Raw genomic sequence first — 26,687 nt, forward strand, 5'->3', positions numbered from 1 at the left:
GTTCTTTGTTTTGACAGTGGATGTGACACCTTGATCGGATAGCGGGGGCATGTGCCATCCAACCCGCCCTGCCATGCAAGACATCAGGGAAACCCCAAGCTGCAAAAATGATGCCAGAGCCGGAAAATACTTTAGCTTTCAATAATTAATAATAATTAATGTAATTCCTGTTATGTAGAGCAGTAAGTGAAACGTTTACAAGAAAGTCCTGGGGACAAGTGGACTAGCTTTCTTGACTGTGGCCATTTATTCAGATTCCTTCTACTCCTCCTATAAGAATGCAGGGTGATTTTCCTTGATCGTCATTGTACTCAGAAGACCAAAGTAGTGCAGCATACATTGAATACGAACAATTAAAAAAATTAGAGTACCCAATTCATTTTCTCCAATTGAGGGACAATTTAGCGTGGCCAATCCACCTACCCTGCACATCTTTGGGTTGTGGGGGCAAAACCCACTCAAACACGGGGAGTATGTGCAAACTCCACACGGACAGTGACCCAGAGCCGGGATCGAACCTGTGACCTCGGCGCCGTGAGGCAGCAGTGCTAACCACTGCGCCACCATGCTGCCCCGAATATAAACAATGTTGACAGCCTTCCTTGGGTTCCTTGCACCTAATCTATCCAGAAATCAGACAGTTCCAACATGCCAACCATTCAGAAGAATTTACAAAGAGGATGATTGCCTTTTTTTTCACTTTGCCATAGACTGGTGTGAATGACTAGGGGCACGGGGGAAGGTAGTTCCAACCCCTAAACAGCTGCTTTTCAAACAGTCTGCCCCTTCTAATAGTGTGGGCACAATGAATAAGTGCAAGGTACAGGTACTGTGGCTGCAGTTGTAGTATTCTGTAGTTACTGGAATAATTCTGGTTTTGTGGTCCAACAATACTTACAAGCCTGATAGAATGGAACTTTTCAATTCAAGTATGTCATCGGGTTGATGTTAGATGGCTACGTTGGTGATACACAGCAGTGGGTGGAGTAAAACATTTCTATGAATGATCACTTTCGCTAGGTAGTGGACACATTAGTGAGGAGAGCAGCTAAAAGCCCAGAGTTCATCATGAGACATATCTGATGGTACACGGTGATTTAATGAAGGTGAGTAAGCTGATGGTAGAGCTTTCTGTCTGATCCTTAGGTGCCATTCCTGAGTACCCAAATACTCAGTAACTAAAGATGTATTCTGATGCATGAGGAATAAAAGTATACTCATGTGACTTGCTGATAATGCTGGTCCCATAAAATCCAAAAACAGAACAGCTCTGTGTGAACAGTAAAAAGAATTTAGTTACCACGGCTCCAGCACTTGTTTCTAAGGTTTCTCGTCCCATTTATGTCTCACACTTTCAGCCAATGTTAAATGTGTACTTATCAGTATTAAAAATAATTCCCAATGTATCTTTCTACCCAATGACATAGTTAATCTAATTATTGCTTGGTCAGCTTTTATTGCATCATCTGTTTCTCTAATTTATTATTTTACAGTCAATTCCTTCAACCTGGTCATTGGAATACATTGCAATGAACAGTAACAGCCAGAAGATCCAATAATTACATCTCAAATCTTTTCTACAATTGCTCAAAAACATCCTTTCATTGTGTTTATTTGATGGGCGGAATTCTCCGACCCACTGCCGGGTCGGAGAATCAGCGCCCCGCCGCGCGAATCGCGCCACGCCCTGACACCGGGACGCAATGCTCTGCGGAGCGGAGAATCGGCTCCATCGGCACCGGTGGGGTCGGCGCGGCGCTGGTCGGGGTATGCATCAACCCTCCGGCACAGGCCGGTGTGGCGATTCTCCGGCCCGGATGGGCTGAGTGACCATCACAAAAAATCCGAGTCCCGCCGGCGCCGTTCTAACATCCTCTGAGCCGGCAGGACCTCGCCGTTGAAGGGGTCGGGGGCAGCCTGAGGGGGGGAGGGGAGGGGGTATCCGGCCCCGGGGAGGGGTAGGGGGCCTCCTTAGTGGCCTGGCCCGCGATCGGGGCCCACCGATCGGTGGGCCGGCCTCTCTGGCTGGGGGCCTCCTTTCCTCCACGCCGGCTCCTGTAGCCCTGCGCCAGTTGGCGTCGGGACCGGCGCGGGGAAGAAGGGCACTGCGCATGTGCTAGCTGGCGCCGGCCTAACCGCGCATGCGCGGACCCCGCAGCACCACGTTCATACCGGGATCGGCAGCTGGAGCAGCGTGGGCCGGAGAATGGGGTCCCGGAACGGGCACCGACGCCCGTTTTTACGCCGGCATCGGCACTTAGCCGCCCAATGGGAGAATCCCACCCGATATGCAGTAAGTTAGTAAAGTCGTCATAGTCCCAGGTGACCATAGGCTGCTTTTTCCTTTGAGGGGGAAAGCTGACTGGTGGTGATTTAACCCGTGGATCACCTCACCTCAGGCAAGTGGCAAAGTTGAGAAAGAGAGTCCTTCATGAATAACCTCAGCCAGTACAGGAATTGGATCTGCGCTGTTGGCCTTGCTCTGCATCACAAAACAACTATCCAGCCAATTGAGCTACACCAGCCCCCATTATGGAGCACTGTACATTTATCTACATTTTCTTTTCTTCATCTCTTATTTAATTGGTGCAGATGATTTTTGGATGCTGCATATTTATGTATGTTATTTGTGAAATGTTATTATGTTATTTATTCTCATGATATTACCAGATATCTTGATATCAGCAAATGTTATAACATTACAAAAATAATCTTCTCTAAATCATGAAAGAAAAAGGAAGACTCCTTTATATGATATGTATATAAGTGTAGTCAATGTCATAATGTCAGAAACATTCTAAAACATGTAGGAATAATAAATAGAGAGCAGGGATCCAGACCACACCCTGTGGAACTCTATTTGTCTTTATCCCAGAGATTTCTCCATTTATTATAAACACAAGCTTCTCATTGCTGAGCCAGTTTTCAAACTGGTTAGTCAATGCGCCACTAATTCCATAATCTTTGGGGTGTTTTAAGTCTTAAAGATGGAACTTTCTCAAGTGCCAAACACCCCCCCCCCCCCAAATCTTCTCAATTAAATCCATCCGATTTACAATATGACTTTCTGCTTTTAGATCCTATTGGTGAATGTGCTCTTTGGATGAGCATCAATCGCATCCTGCATAATATTCTCAAAGCATTTATACCCACACAAATATGGTTAATTATGCATTGATCCGCTTTGCTACCCTTTCAATATTGAGATAACATATACTGTTTTCAAGCATGACATATACTGCCTTACAGCATGCACGTACATCCCCCAAAAGTGACACCCATTGTTAAATCATATATATTTTCTCTTTCATTTCCTCAAGAAATCTATGACTATCCTTATAAGTAAAAAACAAATTTTCTCTATGTTTCCGAAATCTCATCTTCAGCAGCAACGTTAAACTCAGGACAGGTTAAAAAAAAACATTAAGGGAAATGAAATGTCCCTTCCTTGACACCAAGCTCAGTCTTCACCTGATCTACCAGTTCATTCATGGCATAGGTAACAATCAGAAAATTATCGCTGTTTTATTTTAAACTTCAAATAGATTTCAAAAATACAGCTAAATAAGAATCCTTTAAAAGCTCCCATGTTTCTACTTCACAATGCTATTTTAGTATATATGGCAATCGTCACATCCCATTTGTAAGCGCATCATGCATATATTAAATAAGAGGAGCAGGGCAGTGATAGATAATATAGAAGAAATAACTCAAAAAGCATAGAAGAGATACAGAAAAGAATAATTGAGCTTTGGTGCTGGTGATTACATATGGAGCAGGATTTTTTTGGTCCTGCCCAGCATGGGAATCGTTGTGGCTGGATAGAAAATGTGACAGCAAAACGTCTGCTGGCTTTGGGCGGGAATTTCTGGTCCCGTGGCGGGCAAGATCGGAAAATCCCGCCATGTTAGTTAGAAACATAGTTTGGTCTGTAGGTCAAAGGAAAGGAAATCAGGAGTTATGAAAATTGAAAAAAATGTAGAAAATACTGACAAAGAAAAATACTCAATCACGAATGGAAGCAGCAAAAATGAAAACTGAAAGGGAAAATTATATTTCTGACAAATCCCTTGGCTTTTATTGAATATTCATAGTTTTTGAAATGGTTCCTAAAATTTGGACTTGAAATCGGTTCAGTCTCTGATCTAATTAATATTAGATGTGAAAGATAGCTGACTATTTGCCCTAATGATTGATCATAGATAAATTATTCAGATTGCAATGACCACTGAGATCGTTATAATCAAGCCATAAGCTAAGTTCCCTGAACAAGAGCAAAGTTATTTACCTTCAATGGTTTATGAATGTATTTACCTTCAAATCCTGCCGCGGATATTGTTATGGGTCCGGGTTTACAGAACCCCAAAGTGGTTCATGGAGCTCAACTGACCCACAACGTGTAATAGATTGTGGTGTGGGAAGCACAAGGCGTACTCACCAGGTGTGATGCAGCAGAAATGGACGAGTGGTTTTTAAAACAAAACAATGTTTATTCTATGAACTCAAGTTAACCCTTTTAAAACAAACATTGAATGTCTTAACACCCATTACTTCAAAGATAACCCCAAAAGACTACAACACTAAATAATCCTTCAAACTGTTCCTTTAAACATCCAAAAGACTTCAAACCTTCAAAAATAGGAGCCCATTAGGTGACATTCAATATGTTTATAGTCTTTGGATTGCAGAAATCAACAGACCAGCTCTGTGTTTCTTCCTGCAGCTCACAGCAAAACACACAGGCACTCCCAGCTGCGTTCTCAAACTGAAACTCCAAAAGCAGAAGTGAGCTCAGCTCCCCCCCACACTCTAACATCACTTCAGTAATATGATCAGCTCCATTTCTTAAAGGTACATTGCTTAAACATCCATTTCTTAAAGGTGTTCTCACATGACAATATGAACATAAAGCAATGGACTTCCTGTCACTTTAAATGGGCTCCAATGGTAGAGGGGAACTTCAAATGCACTAACTGTTCGGTTATCATCCCATTACCTCAAGGCTGCTGTAGAAAATGTGATGCATAAACTGCTAACTGCTGATAAGATGATCATAAAATTCAAAGTATAAGAAATGCACTTTTCTCAACATGTTCTCATCAATTTATCATCAAGAAATATTGCAAATTTTTTTTTTGCTAAGTTCAGACACGCCAGAATCTAAATATGTACTGTCACATTCCTTGGTGTGCAAGTATCGAAACATCTATGCAGATAATCCCAATCACAATGGATACTGGTTTCATTCTTTGACAATTGAGAGCCAATTTTATGAGATTATAATTCTAAATGGAAACTGTAACCCTCCATTAATATGGGCAGAAAATTGTGTATTGCCTGTCTGTGATTTCCTGATATATGCAACGTTCAAGAAAGGCTCGCTGCTAACACTTATAAAGTCAGCCCTTTAAATTAATTTTGAAGTTAAAATGCCACAGGTTATAAATTTGCACGTTTTATGCAAATCACCCAGTTCCCTCATCAACTAAAAAATTCTGGTTTAACAGTGATCCATACCTGGGATGCTGACTTGGCCTCATGATCAGAGGTTGAATCTGACAGCATATAACCTTTCATAGATTTATCTTCCTGTTCTTGCTGAATAAAGGAGTCTCCATCAAACGCCACTCTTAGTTGCTTCTCAGAAAGCTGAGCATCTTTGTCAAGATGGCACATTGTTGCTGCTGCAATTCCTGAAATTACAGAAAAAAAGCTGTTCAGCTTTGTGAATTTAGTGCTTCTCACCCATACAAATGGCTGCATCGGACAAAACTCAAACTGTCTCCCCTCCCTGTCATTTGTGAACAGTGCTTAAAAGATGAGAAATGATTGATGGGCAGTGTGGCAGAATAGAAAATCAATGGGCAGCACGGTAGCATTGTGGATAACACAATTGCTTCACAGCTCCAGGGTCCCAGGTACGATTCCGGCTTGGGTCACTGTCTGTGCGGAGTCTGCACATCCTCCCCGTGTGTGCATGGGTTTCCTCCGGGTGCTCCGGTTTCCTCTCACAGTCCAAAGATGTGCTGATTAGGTGGATTGGCCATGATAAATTGCCCTTAGTGTCCAAAATTGCCCTTGGGTGTTGGGTGTGGTTACTGGGTGTTGGGGATAGGATGGAGATGTTGACCTTGGGTAGGGTGCTCTTTCCAAGCGCCGGTGCAGACTCGATGGGCCGGATGGCCTCCTTCGGCACTGTAAATTCTATGATAATCTATGATCTATGAATTCCATTCAGTAGGACCCCTTTTAACTTTTTGCGAGTCACACCGACAGCTTCCTTTACTTCACAAAATATGCCACGAGGTTTCCCATCAGCTCCCTTATCAAGGGGGCCAATAAAATCACAGACAAAAATCATTTTTCCAGAGCCAAGGCTACAATCCAGGCCTCGACCCTTAGAAAGTCCTATATTTTTCCCCCTGCTGCAGTCAGTTTGTTCCTTTTCATTGGACATACCGACCAGGATCCTGTGAAAACTGGTACTGAAAGCAGGAATTCAGCTGTGAGACAGAGTCCCAGGACATCACAACACTGCGACCGGATCCGTGGTGGGAGTATGTCAGATGTGGAATTTCAGGCCCCTCTTCTTTTGTGAAATGAATGCAATGGTGACTGATACTGCATGTTTACTGCACCCGATAATTTATATCCCAAATTTGAAGAATGCTGTTCTACAGGCAACTGTAAGGCTTATTTTAGTAGAATGTGCAATCTCTGTCATGCAGAGGAATCATCAAAACTTATAATAGATCACAAGACTGGCACGAAATTAACTAGAAGATTTCCCTTTCGAGCTTTGATATTTTCTGTGCTGCACAATAATGGGCACAATTTAACGATAAAATGTCTGTGTCATTTTGGCGAGGTTGGCAGGGTGCTTCCTGCCAGCTTTTTGGGCGAGAATCACATTGGTATTCAACTACACTGGGACATCTTTTGGGGCCTTGGGGAGTTTTTCCCCCATCAAGCCCACACAGAAATGTTTTCAGCAATGGGGAGCTGAACTCGCTGGTGAGATCGGGCCACCATTTTGAAAGGGTGCCCCAATGTCAAAGTGAGCTTGAGGGTCCCCTCATCCCCCCCACCCACGGACAATGACAACCCCCGCACACATGGGCATTACCCCCCCACCCCCAAGTGAGGACCCACCACTCCGGGGTTACTGAGAGCTCCCCTTTTTCAGGCCTATCCACTACCATTGTCAGGCCCCCCACCCCTCCTTTCAGGACCTCCATCTTTCATCCCCCAATCTTTATGAGGCCCTTTCACACCCGCCTTTCACGCCACCCAGGGTGGCATTGCCGAGGTGCCCGGGTGTCAAAGGGAGAGCCAGGTTGCCACTCTGCCCTCTCGCTGACCACCCAATTGCCTCTTCCAATAGCCTGGGAGATGCTGCAGGTGCTGTTGCACTGTCCACGTTTGTATGGGCCAGTACTAACCGGCGCCCAGTCGAGGCCTCGCTGAGGAGGCCGTTAGTTCCTGGGCATTGGGACAATCTGGCGCATTCATATTTAAATGAGCCATATGCTGACCTGGATCTTGTCCAGCACTGGCAAAATCCAGATCACGATGTCTGGCAAGTTTTGGTTGAATCTCGCGAGACGTCTCGAATCTCAATGGGTTCATCGCAACACCAAGCCGGGCGCAATGAGGCCAATAAATCGCGGTCAGTAAGTTGCTCTGACTCATATTCTTCTCCTGTGTCTGAGTTAAGTCAATATTTGATATGATTTCCTTCAATACTGTCATGCAAAATGCAAACATGCATCCTGGATAATTATTAAAGTGTGTTTCAAGATTTCCATACGTTAATACAACTTGTGAGATGTTTTGTTGTTTGTGCTTCATGTTCCTCCTAACATGAAGAACCATAAGACATAGGAGCGGATGTAAGGCCATTCGGCCCATCGAGTCCACTCCACCATTCAATCATGGCTGATTTCAACTCCATTTACCCGCTCTCCCTCCATAGCCCTTAATTCCTCGAGAAATCAAGAATTTATCAACTTCTGTCTTAAAGACACTCAACGTCCCGGCCTCCACTGCCCTCTGTGGCAATGCATTCCACAGGCCCACCACTCTCTGGCTGAAGAAATTTCTCCTCATCTCTGTTCTAAAGTGACTCCCTTTTATTCTAAGGCTGTGCCCCCGGGTCCCAGTCTCTCCTGCTAATGGAAACAACTTCCCTAGGTCCGCCCTATCTAAGCCATTCATTATCTTGTATGTTTCTATCATATCTCCCCTCAACCAGTGCCAGTGTGTCCTTCCTGAGGTGTGGGGCCCAAAATTGCTCACAGTATTCTAAATGGGGCCTAACTAGTGCTTTATAAAGCTTCAGAAGTACATCCCTGCTTTTATATTCCAAGCCTCTTGAGATAAATGACAACATTGCATTTGCTTTCTTAATTACGGACTCAACCTGCAAGTTTACCTTTAGAGAATCCTGGACTAGGACTCCCAAGTCCCTTTGCACTTCAGCATTATGAATTTTGTCACCGTTTAGAAAATAGTCCACGCCTCTATTCTTCTTTCCAAAGTGCAAGTGCTCACACTTGCCCACGTTGAATTTCATCAGCCATTTCGTGGACCACTCTTCTAAACTGTCTAAAACTTTCTACAGCCTCCCCACCTCCTCAATACTACCTGCCCCTCCACCTATCTTTGTATCATCGGCGAACATAGCCAGAATGCCCCCAGTCCCGTCATCTAGATCGTTAATTTATAAAGAGAACAGCTGTGGCCCCAACACTGAACCCTGCGGGACACCACTCGACCCCGGTTGCCATTCCGAAAAAGAACCTTTTATCCCAACTCTCTGCCTTCTGCCTGACAGCCAATCGTCAATCCATGTTAGTACCTTGCCTCGAATACCATGGGCCCTTATTTTACTCAGCAGTCTCCCGTGAGGCACCTTATCAAAGGCCTTTTGGAAGTCAAGATAGATAACATCCATTGGCTCTCCTTGGTCTAACCTATTCGTTATCTCTTCAAAGAACTCTAACAGGTTTGTCAGGCACGACCTCCCCTTACTAAATCCATGCTGACTTGTCCTAATCCGACCCTGCACTTCCAAGAATTTAGAAATCTCATCCTTAACAATGGATTCTAGAATCTTGCCAACAACCGAGGTTAGGCTAATTGGCCTATAATTTTCCATCTTTTTCCTTGTTCCCTTCTTGAACAGGGGGGTTACAACAGCGATTTTCCAATCCTCTGGGACTTTCCCTGACTCCAGTGACTTTTGAAAGATCATAACTAACGCCTCCACTATTTCTTCAGCTATCTCCTTTAGAACTCTAGGATGTAGCCCATCTGGGCCCGGAGATTTATCAATTTTTAGACCTTTTAGTTTCTCTAGCACTTTCTCCTTTGTGATGGCTACCATATTCAACTCTGCCCCCTGACTCTCCGGAATTGTTGGGATATTACTCATGTCTTCTACTGTGAAGACTGACGCAAAGTACTTATTTAGTTCCTCAGCTATTTCCTTGTCTCCCATCACTAGATTACCAGCGTCATTTTGGAACGGCCCAATGTCTACTTTTGCCTCCCGTTTGTTTTTAATGTCTTTAAAGAAACTTTTACTATCATTCCTAATGTTAGGAATGTTAGGAGGTTTAAAATACTCAATCAAGATTGTTGAGTCCAGAAGGCTGTAAAGTGCCTTATCAGAAGATGAAGTGCTGTTCCTCCAGTTTACGTTGGGTTGAACTGGAACATTGCAGCCAGCCTCGTATGGACATGCAAGCATGAGAGCATGATGTCAAGTTGAAATGGCAAATGACAGGAAGGTTGGGTCATGCTTGAAGACTGAGTGAAGGTATTCCGCAAAGCGGTCACCCAGTCTGCATTTCGTCTCCATAATGTAGAGGAAACCGCTTTGGGAGCAGCGAATGCATTAGACCAAAGTGAAGGAGGTGCAGGTAAAATGTTGCTTCACATGAAAGGAGTATTTAAGGTCTTGGACAGTGAGGAGGTAAGAGTTAAAGGGGAAGGTGTCTCGGCGTCTGCGAAAATGGAGAATGATCCTTTGAATGCAGTGGCTAGTGGGGAAGGGGGGGCAGGGGGGGTGGGAAGGGGTGAGGACAGAGGTGCAGGAGATGGATCGGACATGGCTGAGTGCCACCAAAGTGGGGAGGACCCTCAGTTGAGGAAAAAGGCACACATGTCAGAAGCGCGTTTTCGAAGGCGACATTATCGGAACAGATGCAACGGAGGCAGAGAAACTGGGAGAATGAGTTGGAGTCCTCACAGGAAGCTGGAGTCGAAGTATCTGCCGGAGACGGTAGGCTTTTAATAAATATTGGTGGTTAGTCTATTCCCACATACCCTGCAAACAACAGGCAAAACTGGGGACCATGCGGGTGCCCATAGCCAAACCGTTTAGTTGCAGGAAGTGAGACAATTTAAAGGAGAAATTGTTGAATGACAGAACAAGTTCAGCCAGCCAGGAAAGTGGTGGTGGATGGGGATTGTTAGATACTCTGTTCAAGGGAGAAGTGGAGAGCCCTCAGACCTCCATGGTGGGGAATGGAGGTGTAGAGGAATTGGACATCCATGGTGAAGATGAGGTGGATCGGGTCGGGAAATTGGAAATTGTTGATATGGCATAGGACATCAGAGGAATCACAAACATAGGTGGGAAGAGACTGGGCAAGGGGAGGGAGAATGGATTCAAGAGAGGAAGAATGGAGTTCCATGGGGCAGGAACATTCTGATATAATGGGTTTACCACGACAGTCCTGTTTGTGGTTTTTGAAAGGAGGTAGAAGTAGGCTGTGTGGGGTTGGGGGACTATGAGGTTGGAAGCTGTGGAGGGAAGTTCTACAGAGGCGACGAAGTCAGTGTCAGTCCTTGAAACAATGGCTTGATGTTTGGTGGTGGGGCCATTGTCCAGGTGGAGGTAGGAGGAAGTGTCTGGAAGCTGGCAGTCAGCCTCAGTGAGGTAGAGGTCAGTACGCCAGACAACAGCAACACCACCACCCTTGTCAGCAGGTTTGACAACAAAGACAGGATTGGACTTGAGAGAACTGAGTGCAGCACATTCAGAAGGAGAGAGGTTGGAGTGGGTGAGAGGAACAGAAAAATTGAGACAGCCAAAGTTTTCAATGAAAAGAAATCACAGGTAGGAGGCCAGAGTGAGGGGCCCATAGGAAGGGAAAATACTGGAGGAGCATGAAAGGACCAATTGAACAAGAGGAGGAATCCTGTCCAAGTTAGTGAGCACGGAGATAAACCCGATAGAAGAAGAGTTTAGCATCATGCATCGCCTGAAATTCATTGAGGTGAGGGTGTAAGGGGATGGGACTGAGTCCTTTGCTAAGTACAGAATGTTCAGCAGCAGAGGGTAAGTTCAGAGGTTATTCTGAATACATGGGGTGGGGTTCTCCAGGAATTGGTGGGGCAGGCAGAAACGGCGCAGTGGGGTGGCGGAACCACTCCGGCGTCGGCCCGCCCCAAAGGTGCAGAATCCTCCGTAACTTCAGGGGCTAGGTCGGCGCCGGAGTGGTTTGCGCCCCGCCGGCCGGCGTGGAAGACCTTTGGCGCCACGCCAGCCAGGGCCGAAGGGACTACGCTGGCCGGCGCGGGTCCACGCATGCACGGGAGCGTCAGCGTCTGCTGACGTTATTCCCGCGCATGCGCAGAGGGATTCACCTTCGCCCCAGTCATTGCGGAGGCTTACACGGCCGACGCGTAGGAATAGTGTGCCCCCATGGCACAGGCTCGCCCGTGGATCAGTGGGCCCCGACTGCGGGCCAGTCCACCGTGGGGGCACCTCCCTGGGCCAGATCCCCCCGTGACCCCCCAAGAACCCCGGAGCCCGCCTGCGCCACCAGGTCCCGCCGGTAAGGGACCAACTCCAATGTACGCCGGCGGGACCGGCATAGAACGTGCGGGACTTTGGCCCATCGCGGGCCGGAGAATCGCAAGGGGGGCCGCTGCCAGCGGCCGCCGACCGACGCGCCGCGATTCCCGTCCCCGCCAATTCTCCGGCGCTGGAGAATTCGGCAGCTGGCGGGGGCGGGATTCACGCTGCCCCCCGGCGATTCTCCGACTCGGCGGGGGTTCGGAGAATCCCGCTCATGGTATGAACTGGGATTAGAAGAATGGGGTCAGTGGGACAGGAATATGTGCAGGATCCAGATGGGCATTTGTGTCAGTCGGTTCCTGGAGCTTGCATTCCTTAATACCTGAAAGGAAGAGAAAAAGCTCTTGTTAAGGGCATTAGATGGGACAAAGAATTAAAAGCAACTCGGGACATGGACACCCTTGAGAGAGGGTCGATTATGGATTTCAGAATGCGGCGGAAACAACAGCCCGAGGACTGTTGTATGTCATGGAAATACCTGCGATCCTGGGTGGTTTTGAAATATGAGGGATGGAACTTCAGTTGGAATCCACGTGAGGTGAGACGGAGACAGTGACTGAGGAAAAAATATGGCTGTGAAAGTGACTTTTAATAAACACCTTGTCAAATACCAATGGAACTAGCAGTGACACACCTGCCATCTTGATTCTTTCATCTACAGGCAGAAAGTACTCATCATAAACTGTAATGGAATTAAATATTGCACAGCCATATGGTATGCAACACTCAGACATGCTGACCTAATGTCTGCAGCCAGAAAAATATGATCATATGCACAATGTCCAGTTAAGATCTTCCAATCTTTAGAGCTCTAAATCATGTTTTAATCTCCCATGGGCCCACTGTCCCACAGGAGGTGGTGCAGAAGGAGGACAAGACACCAAGGATGCACTATTATGTGCAGGGGGAGTACAAAGACACTAAGGATGCACTATCATATGACCCATTCAGGCCATCCACCAGCTCATACACACACACACACATACACACACCACACACACACTCACACACACATGCATACACCTTCCTGGGGCCGGTAACACAGGTAGATGGGTTATCATATGGTGTCCCATATATCACTGACAAGAGTTGATATTGGAGACAGAGAGCGCAGTGGAGAATCCAGATCTCAGAGGACAAGAGTTGAATTGCTAGAAGGTATTCTGAGGGACAGGATCTACAGGCATTTAGACAGGTAATGGCTAATTAGGGAAAGTCAGCATGGCTGTCTCAGGGGAGTCATGTCTCACCAATTTGATTGAGTTTTTTGAAGGGGTAACCAAGAAGGTAGGTGAGGGCAGTGCGGTCGACGTTGTCTACATGGACTTTAGCAAGGCCTTTGACAAGGTACCACATGGCAGGTTGTTGCAAAAGGTTAAATCTCACGGGATCCAGGGTGAGGTAGCCAATTGGATACAAACTTTTCTTGGCGACCAAAGCCAAAGGGTGGTGGTTGTGGAGGGTTCTTTTTCAATCTGGAGGCCTGCGACCAGCGGTGTGCCTCAGGGATCGGTGCTGGGTTCACTGTTATTTGTTATTTATATTAATGATTTGATGAGAATGTATGAGGCATGGTTAGTAAGTTTGTAAATGACACCAAGATTGGTGGCATAGTGGATAGTGAAGAAGGTTATATAAGATGGCAACAGGATTTTGATCAATTGGGCCAGTGGGCCGATGAATGGCAGATGGAGTTTAATTTGGATAAATGTGAGGTGATGCATTTTGGTAGATCAAATCAGGGCAGGACCTTCTCAGTTAATGGGAGGGAGTTGGGGAGAGTTACAGAACAAAGAGATCTGGGAGTACAGGTTCATATCTCCTTGAAAGTGGAGTCGCAGGTGGACAGGGTGGTGAAGAAGGCATTCAGCATGCTAGGTTTTAGTGGTCAGAATATTGAATACAGAAGTTGGGACGTCTTGTTGAAGTTGTACAAGACATTAGTAAGACCACACATAGAACACTGTGTACAGTTCTGGTCCCCTATTATAGGAAGGATATTGTTAAACTAGAAAGAGTGCAGAAGAGATTTACGAGGATGCAACAAGGACTTGATGGTCTGAGTTATAAGGAGAGGCTGGATAGGCTGGGACTTTTTTCTCTGGAGCTTAGGAGGCTTAGGGGTGAACTTATAGAGGTTTATAAAATAATGAGGGGCATAGATAAGGTAAGTCAACATATTTTCCCAAAGGTAGAGAAGTCTAGAACTAGAGGGCAGAGTGCATAGATTTAAGTTGAGAGGGGAGAGATAAAAAAAGGGAAATTCCTTCACACAGAGGGTGGTGAGCATCTGGAATGAGCAGCCAGAGGCAGTGGTAGAGGCGGATACAATGTTTTCCTTTTAAAAAGTTAGACGGTTACATGGGCAGGATGGGTATAGAGGAATATGGGCCAAATGCGGGCAAGTGAGACTAACAGTAATAGAAACTGGGCGGCATGGACAAGCTGGGCCAAAGTGCCTGTTTCCATGCTGTAAACATCTATGACTCTCTGGCCACCCCCTCAATGGTGCAGGCAAGGACCAATTGCTGCATGCGGGCTAGTTACCCAAGCCCTTATTCGCACTGGCAAAAATTGTCAGAAATGGGAATGAGGGAGGAATCACTAGAATTGGGTCCCTTAAGCCTCCCTCCTGGCCAGACTCCACTAAAATTCAGGCCTAACAGTTGATTCTGCATAACACCTAGCCCTACCATGTATTTTCTGTATATCATTTTGATCTCCAAGGATTAATGATGATGGTTGTTGTTCTTTAACATTCATGCTATAGGTTGTTTTGCATTGAAAGTTTGCGATGTACAAATACAACTTATATTTCTGCGATGCATTTGTTTCACCGTCCTTACCTTCACTTAATGCGTTTGCAACTTTCATAGGATCTGATGAGAGGTATAAGTTGGTATGATATGCCTTTAGATAATTGATAGGACTTGTTCCACCAGTCATACAAAATCTTTCAATTGACAAGCCTGAAATAAAGTGATTTTAAAAAAAACATTTAAAACTGTATCTTTATTTTCAATTGTTCAATAAATTAATAAGTGCCTCCAGTGTTATCACATTCCTATATGTCAAATCTTTCATAAAATAACCAAGAAGTGAAATTTCTCCTTCATACGTTATTGCAATATTTCTTCAATAAACAAGCTGCACATATCGAAATAAATAACTCATGCAATGAATGAAAAGCAAAGTATTACTTAAATGGAGACAGACTACAGAATGGTGCAGTACCGAGAGATCTGGGATCCTCGTACATGAAGCAAAAAAGGTTAGCAGGCAGGTACAGCAAGTTATTAGGAAGGCAAATGGAATGTAATCCTTTATTGCATCTGCACCTGTCAAAACATTTTTATTAAGTGCACATTCCTGTTACTTCCTTTTCTCCCAAAATGTATTATTTTACACTTAAACAAATTAAATTGTACCTGACATGTGTCTGCTAATTCTGCTAATCTATGTTTTTGTTTCATCTTCCGAAGCCCTCGTGACTGCTTGCTACTTTGTATTGTTAAGATTGTCCCCCTGCACTCAAAAAGTCCAGATGATCTTTCTCGGCTTCCTCCAGAGGTCCCCAGCATCACAGATGCCAGTCTTCAGCCTATTCAATTCAGTCCACATGATTTCAAGAAACGGCTGAAGTCATTGGATACTGCAAAAGCTATGAGCCCTGACAACATTTCGGTATTACTGAAGACATATAGTCCAGAGCTAGCTAGCCCCTAGACAAGTTGTTTCAGTACAGCTACAACATTGGTATCTAAAAGACAATGTGGAAAAATATCCGGGTACAAAAAGTAGGGCAAATCCAACCTGGCCATTTGTTGCCCCATTCGTCGACTCTTGATCATCAGTAGAGTGATGTAAGGTGTTGTCGACAATGTTAATTGGCAATAACCTACTCACTGACTCTCAGTTTGGGTTCCACCAGTGCCCTCAGCTCCTGACCTCATTACAGGCTTGGTTCAAACAGGGACAAATCAACTGACCCCCAGGGTTGAGTTGAGAGCGACTGCCTTTGACATTGAGGCAGCATTTGATTGAGTATGGTATCAAGGAGCCCTAGCAAAACTGGAGCTAACGGGAATTGGGGAAAAGTGCTCCACTGGTTGGTGCCATATCTAGCACAAAGGAAGATAGTTGTGGTAGATGGAGATCAATCATTCAGTTCTGGGACATGGCTGCAGGAGTTTACGGGCAGCACGGTAGCACAGTGGGTAGCACAGTTGTTTCACAGCTCCAGGGTCCCAGGTTCGATTCCCGGCTTGGGTCACTGTCTGTGCAGAGCCTGCATGTTCTCTCCATGTCTGAGTGGGTTTCCTCCAGGTGCTCCAGTTTCCTCCCACAATCCAAAGATGTGCAGGTTAGGCCATGCTAAATTGCCCTTATTGTCCAAAATAAAAAGGTGGGGTGGGGTTACTGCATTACGGGGATAGGATGGAGGTGTGGGCTTGGGTAGGGTGCTCTTTCCAAGGGCTGGTGCAGACTCAATGGGCTGAATGGCCTCCTTCTGCACTGTAAATTCTATGATTCTATGTTCCTCAGGATAGTGTCCCTAGGCCCAACAATCTTCCGTTGCTTCATCAATGATCTTCCCTCCATCCTTAAGTCATTATTAGCAATGTTCACTGATGATTGCACAATGTTCAGCACCATTTGTGGCTATTCAGATGCTGAAGCAGTTCACACCTGGTTGCAGCAGAAACTGGACAACATTTATGTTTAGGTGAATGAGTGGCAAGTAACATTCATGCAACACAACTGCCTGACAGTGACCATCTCCAACAAGAGATTCTAACCCTTGAAATTCAATGGCATTACCATTGCTGAATCTCTAACTATCAACTTCCCACAGGTTACTATTGACCAGAAACTGAACTGGGCCAGTTGATGAGAATTCCGCCATGAGTAACTCCCCAAAGCCTGTCCACCATCTACAAGCATAAGTCATGGGTAAAATGGAATACTCTCCACTTGACTGGAGGAATGCAGCTCAAACAACACGGGAGAAGCTTGAAACCATCCAGGACAAAGTACCCGCTTGCTTGGCACCCCATCCACCACCATAAATATTCACTCTCTTCACCACAGGTGAACAGTAACAGTAGCATGTACCATCTACAAGTTGCACTGCAGCAACTGAACAAAGCTCCTTCAACAGCACCTTCCAAACCCACAACCATTAAGACAAGGGCAGTAGATACCTGGGAACACCAGCACCTGGAATGCAACCACCTGGAGGTTCCCCTGCAAGTCACACACCATCCTGACTTGGAAATATATCGCTGTTCCTTCGCCAAGTCAAAACCTGGAACTCCCACCCGAACAGCACTGTTGGTGTACCTACACTATATGGACTGCAGCGGTTGAAGAAGACAGCTCAACATCACCTTCTCAAAGGCAATAAGGATGCAGGCCTATGCAATGCCCATTCGGTGAAATAATACAAAATAAAATACCCAGCTCTCATCTGTAGGGTACAACATTGCCCCCTCTTACATTAACTCTTCTTGCGTTTTAGTCTAACCCTGATCCTGCATTTCGTTTTATACCACAGAACTGAATTTATTTGTTTTGTGGCATACCTGATTTAGTGCACTCCAAAAATTCATTTACCCAACGTAAAATATGATTACATTTATCAAACTGACTTGGCTATAACAATCTGTCCTGGTTGTCATGATGACTTCAGGCATTTCTAAATTATCACTTATATTTACTTAAATTATAAATGGCAAGAACATTCTCACAACTATTATTGGGCCTTTTTTTCCAATAAAGTCACATTTTCTGTTCACCTTGTTACTTTGAACATTTCTGAACTAAAAACTCAAAACCTTGTGTACATGGGTTCAATAAATCTTGTTTTATCCTCTGTGTATCATGAACTTCTTGTTGCTACTTGCAGTTATGTTTCCTTAATTAGAAGCATAGTAGCTATGAGTAACAGAACATGCAAATTACAGGAAATCCACTACTAGTATTCAGGATAAGTCCAGATACATTTACATCAGTTCCAGAGTTATCCATTGCTGGTTACAATTTGGGCTCATTGCTTTCAAGAGTACCTAACGCCACAGTGTGCAGGGCGAGGTGATAGCACAATTGCTGCTGACTCAAGAGCTAACTGAATGTTGCTGTGCTACTATGTTTACACCATTTCCAGACAACATTTCCTCATGATGATCCTTCATTGTAAAGATTGCACATTTAGGAAGTCTATGACTCACTGATGGTTGCCTGAATCTCTGTGGAAAGAATTAAAGCCCATGAACATAACTCGCTGGATTTTGGATCCAAACTCTCCCATGTAACATTAGGAGCAATCAAGAGAGATGCTCCCATTTTGCCATCTTGTGCATACCTCGAGCCCCTACTGAAGACCACTTGTGTCACCACCTCCTTAATCACAGATTACAGTCTAGACACCATCTCAATCAGATCATGCACATAGCCCTGTAAGTAGACCCAAACTGAATCAATGGTTGTTGGGTTAGGAGGCACGTTCTTGCAATTTGTACCTCTGTAAATAAATATAGAAGTATGTAAAGTTTGGCTCCTGTTTTATTCTTCACCAACTGGTTTCTGAAATAAAACCAAAGAATTGCTTCATGCATTGAATTGCCTACCAATCTCTGTTTCAAAAAAGCCATCTAAGACCAGCATTCTCATGCACTTCTAGGGGGCACAGTAGTACAGTGGTTAGCACTCTTGTTTCACAGCACCAGAGTCTCAGGTTCGTATGCCGGCTTGGGTCACTGTCTGTGCGGAGTCTGCATGTTCTTCTTGTGTCTGCGTAGGATTCCTCCGGGTGCTCCGGTTTTCTCCCACAAGCCCCGAAAGACGTGCTGTTAGGTAATTTGGACATTCTGAATTCTTCCTCTGTGACCCCGAACAGGCGTCAGAATGTGGCGATTAGGTGCTTTTCACAGTAACATCATTGCAGTGTTAATGTAAGCTACTTATGACAATAAAGATGAATATTACGATTATTAAAGGCACTTCGAATGTGATATAGAAGCCTTATAACAGCTCTTTCCTCCCAGTAACTCATCACCACCATCATTATGTGAACCAACTGCAGTTCTCTCTCACCATTACCAAAAAGGTATATCGGACACCATCTGAATCTGTCCGTTTTGTGAATGTATAGTGCTGGGATGCTGGTGCTTCATTGTTTATGGTTCTTTCAACTCTTATTAGAAAAGCCAGTGAGCTCTTCCACCATGAAGAACATGGGCACATTCAGCTAGACGTGTATAAGGATTTTAAAGCGTTTGTGCATTTGGGTACAATCACTGGGTAGAGTTTAGCGCTCCCCGGTTGGCATGTTTGTAGGGAAGGAATGGGGCCTTGAAAATTTCCTGGGTGGGCTTTCTTCCGCTTTCCTGCCAGACTGGTCTGAAATTTTTCATGGGGCAGGTGAAGCCTCGGCCGCACAAACACCCTCACCTTAATTGAAGTATTTTACTTGCCCATTTGCTTAAGGCTGCTTGGCTTCCATTTTTCAGCTGATGGGACAAGTTCAGGGATTGGGGAAAGCCTGATAGACCAGCCAGTTTGTGCCTCTGGTAGGGAAGAGAGGGCAGCGTGCCTGCACCCACTGGTTCCCTTTCCACATCAGGTGCCCCCGAAGGTCTGTCCATACCCACCGGGTGCTTCCTCCCCACCTGATTTGTCATCATGAACCCCTCTCTCTTGGGCCACCACTTCATCTCTGCCGCAAATGCTCCTGAACTTACACTCATGGGACTGCCAGTCAGCCAAATAGTGGCTACCGTCCCTGGTGGTGCTGATAATCTGATGGCTGGCAGCTCTCGGAGGTGGGACTTCATTCTGACTGGGAGGGCTAAAATTGTTTCCAGCCAATTAGCACTTCTTGGAGCATTATATGACGCTGTGGGGCAGCTGGATTCAGTGGGGATGCATTCCCCACTGACCCTTCCACATAGCAGGTTGGGGAGCCCCGGCATCCAAAAAAATCCTACCCTTTTGTGTGGAAACTCACATTGGTGCCTAACTTGTGGTGAAAAATTACAGTACAACAGCGTATGCTGCTGTGATGAATGTAGAAATTGTTATATAGCAATGTTATTAAAAACCTGGGTTAAGGTATATATTTGTTGCAGTATTATTAAATAACCTAAGTTAAGGTATCCAGACTGTTGATCTGCTAAAGCTGTAATTAAGAAGTCATAAAAGCTGAAGTCATGAATGATTCACTTATTCACATATAAAGGGCAAATGGGCTATTGTTATGGTTGCTGGAGATTCCTTGAAGTGTATGATGGATTGTATTTAGTTCTAGTTAAGCAGGTCATGTGACATCTTAGTAGAATATAGATTATGTAATTCATTGGAGGAGCCAGGTCTGCCTTCAGTTTTGCAGTTTGCCATAGGATTTGTGTCTGACAACACAGAAGGATTTTAAATTGAACAGTCGTTTTGCCAAATGATGCTAGGTTGAGCAGAAGTGTACTGGTTCTGCTCCTGAAAGGATCTCTCTCTCCAAATGTCTACACAAAAAAACAAGTGTTTGCTAACTTTATTTAGAAGTGACATTGGAACTGTAATGGATTGCTTAATTGGAGTTAGTAGCAGATATAGAGAGTCAGTTTAAGTTTTTCCTTGTGTTTAAGAACCATTTAACTGATAATTGTAATACTATTTTCATTGATGTTAATGTGGTTAATTCTGTGTTTAAATTAAAGCTTTTTTTTAACATATTATTGGTCAGAGTCATCACTCCTGGGATGAAGCATCCTTTTCTCATAGTGTTACAAATTTTTAAAATATTTGGGTTCTTGTCCAGTATCAAAACAAATGTTGGGGTCTGGCCCATTATCCTAACACTGTCATTACTCTGTGAAACTGACAGCAACTTTTGACATCCACATATATGCATGTAATCAGGGAAATTCAGAAGTTACCATTTGGCCGAACGTGTTTTTCCATAGGAAATGCTGTCACGGTCTTCAAAAACGCATTCAGCACAGAAATCAAACTTCCTAGATTGTTGTCTATTGGAACTCTTCAATCTCATTGGCTGCTTAGCTTGCCAATGTTTTAACTTTTCCAGGACACCAGAGATTGTCTATTTTTTAAAATAAATTCAGAATACCCAATTTGTTTTCCAATTAAGGGGCAATTTAGCCTACCAATCCACCTAACCTGCACATCTTTGGGTTGTGGGGGTGAAACCCAAGGAGACACGGGGAGAATGTGCAAACTCCACACAGAGAGTGACCTGGGGCCGGGATCAACCCCGAGTCCTCAGCGCAGAGATTGTCTATAACTGGTGCCAGAATGAAACTGACATTGCATTAAGCGAAATGAATAAGACCATAAGACCATAAGATATAGGAGCAGTATTAGGCCACTCGGCCCATCGAATCACTCCGCCATTCAATCATGGCTGATATTTTTCTCATCCACATTCTCCTGCATTCTCCCCATAACTCCTGATCCCCTTATTAATCAAAAACCTATCTATCTCTGTTTAAAAGGCCTCCACGGCCTTCTGCGGCAAACAGATCCACAGATTCACCACCCTCTAGTTAAAGAAATTCCTCCTCATCTCTGTTTTAAAGGATCATTCCTTTAGTCTGAGATTGTGTCCTCTGCTTCTAGTTTTTCTTACAAGTGGAAATATTCTCTCTACGTCCTCTCTATCCAGCCCACGCAGTATCCTGTAAGTTTCAATAAGATCCTCCCTCATCCTTCTGAACTCCAACGAGTACAGGCCCAGAGTCCTCAACCGTTCCTCAAATGACAAGCTCTTCATTCCAGGGATCATTCTTGTGAACCTCCTCCGGACCCTTTCCAAGGCCAGCATGGGTGTCTCTTCCTTAGACACGGGGCCCAAAACTGCTCACAATATTCCAAATGGGGTCTGACCAGAGCCTCATAGCCTCAGACGTACATCCCTGGTCTTGTATTCTAGTTCTCTCGACATGAATGCCAACATTGCATTTGCCTTTCCAACTGCCGACTGAACCTGCACGTTAACCTTAAGAGAATCATGACCAAGGACCAAGTCCCTTTGTGCTTCTGATTTCCTAAGCATCTTCCCATTTAGAAAATAGTCTGTGCCTCCATTTCTCCTTCCAAAGTGCATAACCTACACCTTTTCACATTGTATTCCATCTGCCACTTCTTTGCCCACTCTCCTAGCATGTCCAAGTCCTTCTGAAGCCCGTCTGCTTCCTTAATACTACCTGCTCCTCTACAGATCTTTGTATCATCTGCAAACTTAGCAACCGTCCAGATCATTAATGTATATTGTGAAATGTTGTGGTCCCAGCACCGACCCCTGAGGTACACCACTAGTCACCGGCTGCCATCCTGAAAAAGACTCCTTTATCCCCAATCTCTGCCTTCTGCCAGTCAGCCAATCCTCTATCCATGCCAGGATCTTACCCTGAACACCATGGGCTCTTAACTTATTTAACAGTCTCCTCTGCGGCACCTTGTCAAAGTACTTCTGGAAATCTAAATAAATCATGTCCACTGGTTCTCCTTTGTCTAACTTCCTTGTTACTTCCTCAAAGAACTCTAACAGATTTGTCAGACATGACCTTCCCTTGACAAAGCTGTGCTCCGCCATCTCATCTTTAATAATAGACTCTAAAATCTTACCAATGACCGAAGTCAGGCTAACCGGCCTATAATTTCCCGCCTTCTGCCTCCCTCCCTTCTTAAACAGTGGTGTTACTTAGCCACTTTCCGGTCCTCTGGGACTCTTCCTGCCTCCAGTAATTCCTGAAAGATTACCACCAATGCCTCCACAATCTCTTCAGCTATCTCTTTTAGAACCCTGGGGTATAATCCATCCGGTCCAGGTGATTTAGCCACCTTCAGACCTTTCATCCCACTAGTGTCTTCCACTGTGAAGACTGATGCAAAGTAACTATTCAGTTCTTCTGCCATTTCTTTGTTTTCTATTACTTCTCCAGCCACATTTTCCAATGGTTCAATGTCTATTTTTGCCTCTTTGTTACCTTTTAGATATTGAAAATAACTCTTCCTATCTTCCTTCATATTACTAACTAGCTTGCACTCATACTTTATCTTCTCCCCCTTATTGCTTTTTTAGTTGTCCTCTGCTCGCTTTTAAAGGCTTCCCAATCCTCTGCTTCCCACTAATCCTCGCTACTTTGTGTGCCACAGAGTTTACTAGATCTTTGTGGGTCAGTTATTTCAAGGTAAGCAGTGCAGAGATCTTCACTGCTGATACTATTGATCAGAAAATCCGAACCATTATTGAAACAGAAGAGCAAATGCTACAGAATGAGTTCCATACTCTCCCTCAATTCCTCTGACCCTAAATTCTCCAAGATTAATATTATCATACCATCCTCAAGTGCAGTTAAATGTTTCTCCTCTATATGTTCTAGCTGTTCTTCAGGCCTTATATGATGGCTTTGATTGTAATATGAAGAATCAGACTATAGAATGATACAACATTCACTTCCTCCACCGCGAGTGCATTTTGCAGCAGTTTCTACCATATACAAGACGCTTTAACTCGCTACCGCAGCTTGTATCACCAAGTAAAACAAAGTACTTCTGAATCAGAAGATTATGGACGGGCTAATGGGAGTACTATCACCTGCAAGTTTTCCTGGAAGCCATAATCATCCTGACTTGGAAATAGATTGCTGTTTCTGGCTCAAAATCCTGGAACTCAATCCTCGAACGTGAATGTGGAAGCATCTTCAATACACAGGTTGCAGCAGTTCAAGGGGGCAGCTCACCATCGTCTTCTTTTGGGAATGGACAATAGATGCTGGTCTGCCAGCAATGCTCACATCCCATGAATGAATGAAACCACAAAGCTGAATTGTGCAAACAAGAATGACATGAGTAACAGTTTTGATACTATTAATTGGGGCAAGATTGTTGTCCCTGTTTTTCTTCCACTAATACAGTCACGGGATGTTTAATATTTGCCTCACCTACTGGATTTGACCCACGGTGCAATTTGGTCTATGGGAAGCACATGTAAACCCACAGGTACATTTCAAACTAGGCCCCCGGTACCTCTAGATTATCCCAGTCTCCCTCAAGACAAAGGCCATTCGCCCCGCCAGTCAAACTCTGGTACCCACAAGACAAACCCCGGGACCCATGAGTCAAACCCTGGTATCATCGAGTCAAACCTTGGTATTACTGGGTCAAAACCTGATATCACCGAGTCAAAGCCTGGTCGCCCCAAGTGAAAGGCTGTTTATCCCCAATCAAGCCCCGTCCTTGTTCCCTCAAGTCAGGTCTGGTGGGCCCCCAGTCAGGTTTAGTAGGCTCCCAGTCAAAACCCAGTACCTGCGCCACCCCCCCCCCCCCCCCCCCCCGCCACCCCCGCCCCCCGAATGCGCAGAGCCACTCTGTGAGTGCTGAGCTCAATTTCGAACTCCCCTTGGAGGGGTACTCCCCAGGTGAATGCCTTTTGAAGCCACCTCCTATCTTTTAAAAAAGTAATTCTTTGCTGCTTTTTAAGTACTGTCCAATCTTCTGACCTACCACTAACGTTCACAGAATTACCTGCATTTTGTTTCAATTTGATGCTATCTTTAATGTCCTTAGTTACCAATAGTTGGTCCATCCTTCTACCAGTGTCTTTCTCTCTCAATGGAATATGTCTTTGTTGATAAGACAGGGAATTACAGACCTGTGAGGTAAGCCAGGGAATTAGTCTCACGTCAATGCTTGGGAAAGTATTGGAGAAAATTCTGAAGGAGAACATCTGAATTGATGAGAACCAAAGTCCCATTTTGGGCATGTTTAGCAGGATATTTCTCAGCACCTGCAGTGCCAAGGCCGCACTACCTTAATTTCCTGCACTGACAAGCCATAGGAAGAGATCGGGGGGCATTTATAAATGCCGTCCCTATCTCTTCGCCCCCCCCACTGCGACCTCCGGATCCCCCCAACTTACATGTTATGGGGTCCTTGAGCCTCCCCCTCACCCTACCTCATAATGGCAGGGCACCCCTGGCCTAATCCCCGGCATGGGCAAACTGGCGTCCAAACACTATGACACCGCCTTGCACCTTTACAGTGCCGCAGCCTGGAAATGCCAATTGGGCACCATGGCAGTGCCAAGGTGGCAGTGTCAGGGTGCCACCCTGCCTAGAGCCCGTACACCTGGGGGCCTCCAATGGTCGAGGAGATGACCCCCCCACCCCCAGGTGTCATTATGCCTGGTCCAAGTTTGAGTCAACCAATGCTAAACGGTGCCACGGCAAGGTCTCCCAGGTGAGGTTGTTCGATCCTGGGCCTTGGGATACTCCGGCAAAGACATCTTTAGAAGAACAAAGAAAAATTACAGCACAGGAACAGGCCCTTCGGCCCTCCAAACCTGCGCTGATCCAGATCCTCTATCTAAAACTGTCGCCTATTTTCTAAGGATCTGTATCCCTCTGCTCCCTGCCCATTCATGTATCTGTCTAGATACATCTTAAATGACGCTATTGTGCCCGCCTCTACCACCTCCGCTGGCAATGCGTTCCAGGCACCCATCACCCTCTGCGTAAAGAACTTTCCACGCATATCTCCCTTAAACTTTTCCCCTCTCACCTTGAACTCGTGACCCCCAGTAATTGAGTCCCACACTCTGGGAAAAAGCTTCTTGCTATCCACCCTGTCGATACCTCTCATGATTTTGTAGACCTCAATGAGGTCCCCCCTCAGCATCCGTCTTTCTAATGAAAATAATCCTAATCTACTGAACCTCTCTTCTTAGCTAGCGCCCTCCATACCAGGCAACATCCTGGTGAACCTCCTCTGCACCTTCTCCAAAGCATCCACATCCTTTTGGTAATGTGGCGACCAGAACTGTACGCAGTATTCCAAGTGTGGCAGAACCAAAGTCTTATACAACTGTAACTTGACCTGCCAACTCTTGTACTCAATACCCCTTCTGATGAAGGAAAGCATGCCGTATGCCTTCTTGACCACTCTATCGACCTGCGCAGCCACCTTCAGGGTACAATGGACCTGAACACCCAGATCTCTCTGTACATCAATTTTCCCCAGGACTTTTCCATTTACTGTATAGTTCGCTCTTGAATTGGATCTTCCAAAATACATCACCTTACATTTGCCCGGATTTAACTCCATCTGCCATTTCTCCGCCCAACTCTCCAATCTATCTATATTCTGCTGTATTCTCTGACAGTCCCCTTCACTATCTGCTACTCCACCAATCTTAGTGTCATCTGCAAACTTGCTAATCAGACCATCTATACCTTCCTCCAGATTGATGAAATTGAGTTCTTTCTGTCCAGTCTGGTCTCAATCAAAAGCTGAGTTCGGATTTAGAAATTCCTTTCGTTTATTTCAAATAACTTGCAAGCTTACACTCCCTCTGATGAAGGCAGGAGACCCATGTCTCTTGAAACTTCCAGAGCGAGTGAACAAAGAGAATCAACCCATGTGTGTTTATTCACATTCATGCAGTATCAAGTTCCACATACACAAATACATATTTCCTTGACCTGGTCATATAATCTAACTGCCACTGATTCTATAGGCTCATTATACATTCCTTTTCTTCCTCTGGGCCTCTGCCTCCCAGCATCCTTTGTAGCATCCTTTGTGCAAAGAGCCAGTCCTGAGAGCCACCCCTCCCCCTCTCGCCATGCTTTGCCCATTTCTTTGTTCATTCCTTGCAACCCGAATTAATGTCCAGAATGCACTATTCTAACTGGTCATCCCAGTCTAATGCTCTTTTCTTTAGTTCAATTCCTCATTCTCTCCTATTATCATTCTATGATAACTACTATGCCGCCTCCTAACCAACATTCCTTTCCGCTAC

The 26,687-nt window shown here is 45.0% G+C and overlaps 1 protein-coding gene across 3 annotated transcripts in view; it reads right to left on the reverse strand.

Annotated features, from left to right (window-relative positions):
* Window positions 1–26,687, reverse strand: part of LOC140410610 (cytosolic 5'-nucleotidase 1A-like) — a 193,872-nt gene that overhangs the window by 140,402 nt on the left and 26,783 nt on the right. For 2 of the 3 annotated variants that reach the window (XM_072498912.1, XM_072498913.1), the window contains exons 4-5: window positions 14,719–14,841; window positions 5,518–5,693 (exon numbers count right to left, since the gene is read on the reverse strand). In XM_072498912.1, coding sequence (XP_072355013.1) covers window positions 5,518–5,693; window positions 14,719–14,841 — 299 coding nt within the window. Of the gene's footprint in view, window positions 1–1,122; window positions 1,271–5,517; window positions 5,694–14,718; window positions 14,842–26,687 lie in introns of those variants that run through there. The other variant, XM_072498914.1, reaches the window with a different exon arrangement.

This window comes from Scyliorhinus torazame, chromosome 4, assembly GCF_047496885.1.
Source record: "Scyliorhinus torazame isolate Kashiwa2021f chromosome 4, sScyTor2.1, whole genome shotgun sequence".
NCBI lineage: Eukaryota > Metazoa > Chordata > Chondrichthyes > Carcharhiniformes > Scyliorhinidae > Scyliorhinus > Scyliorhinus torazame.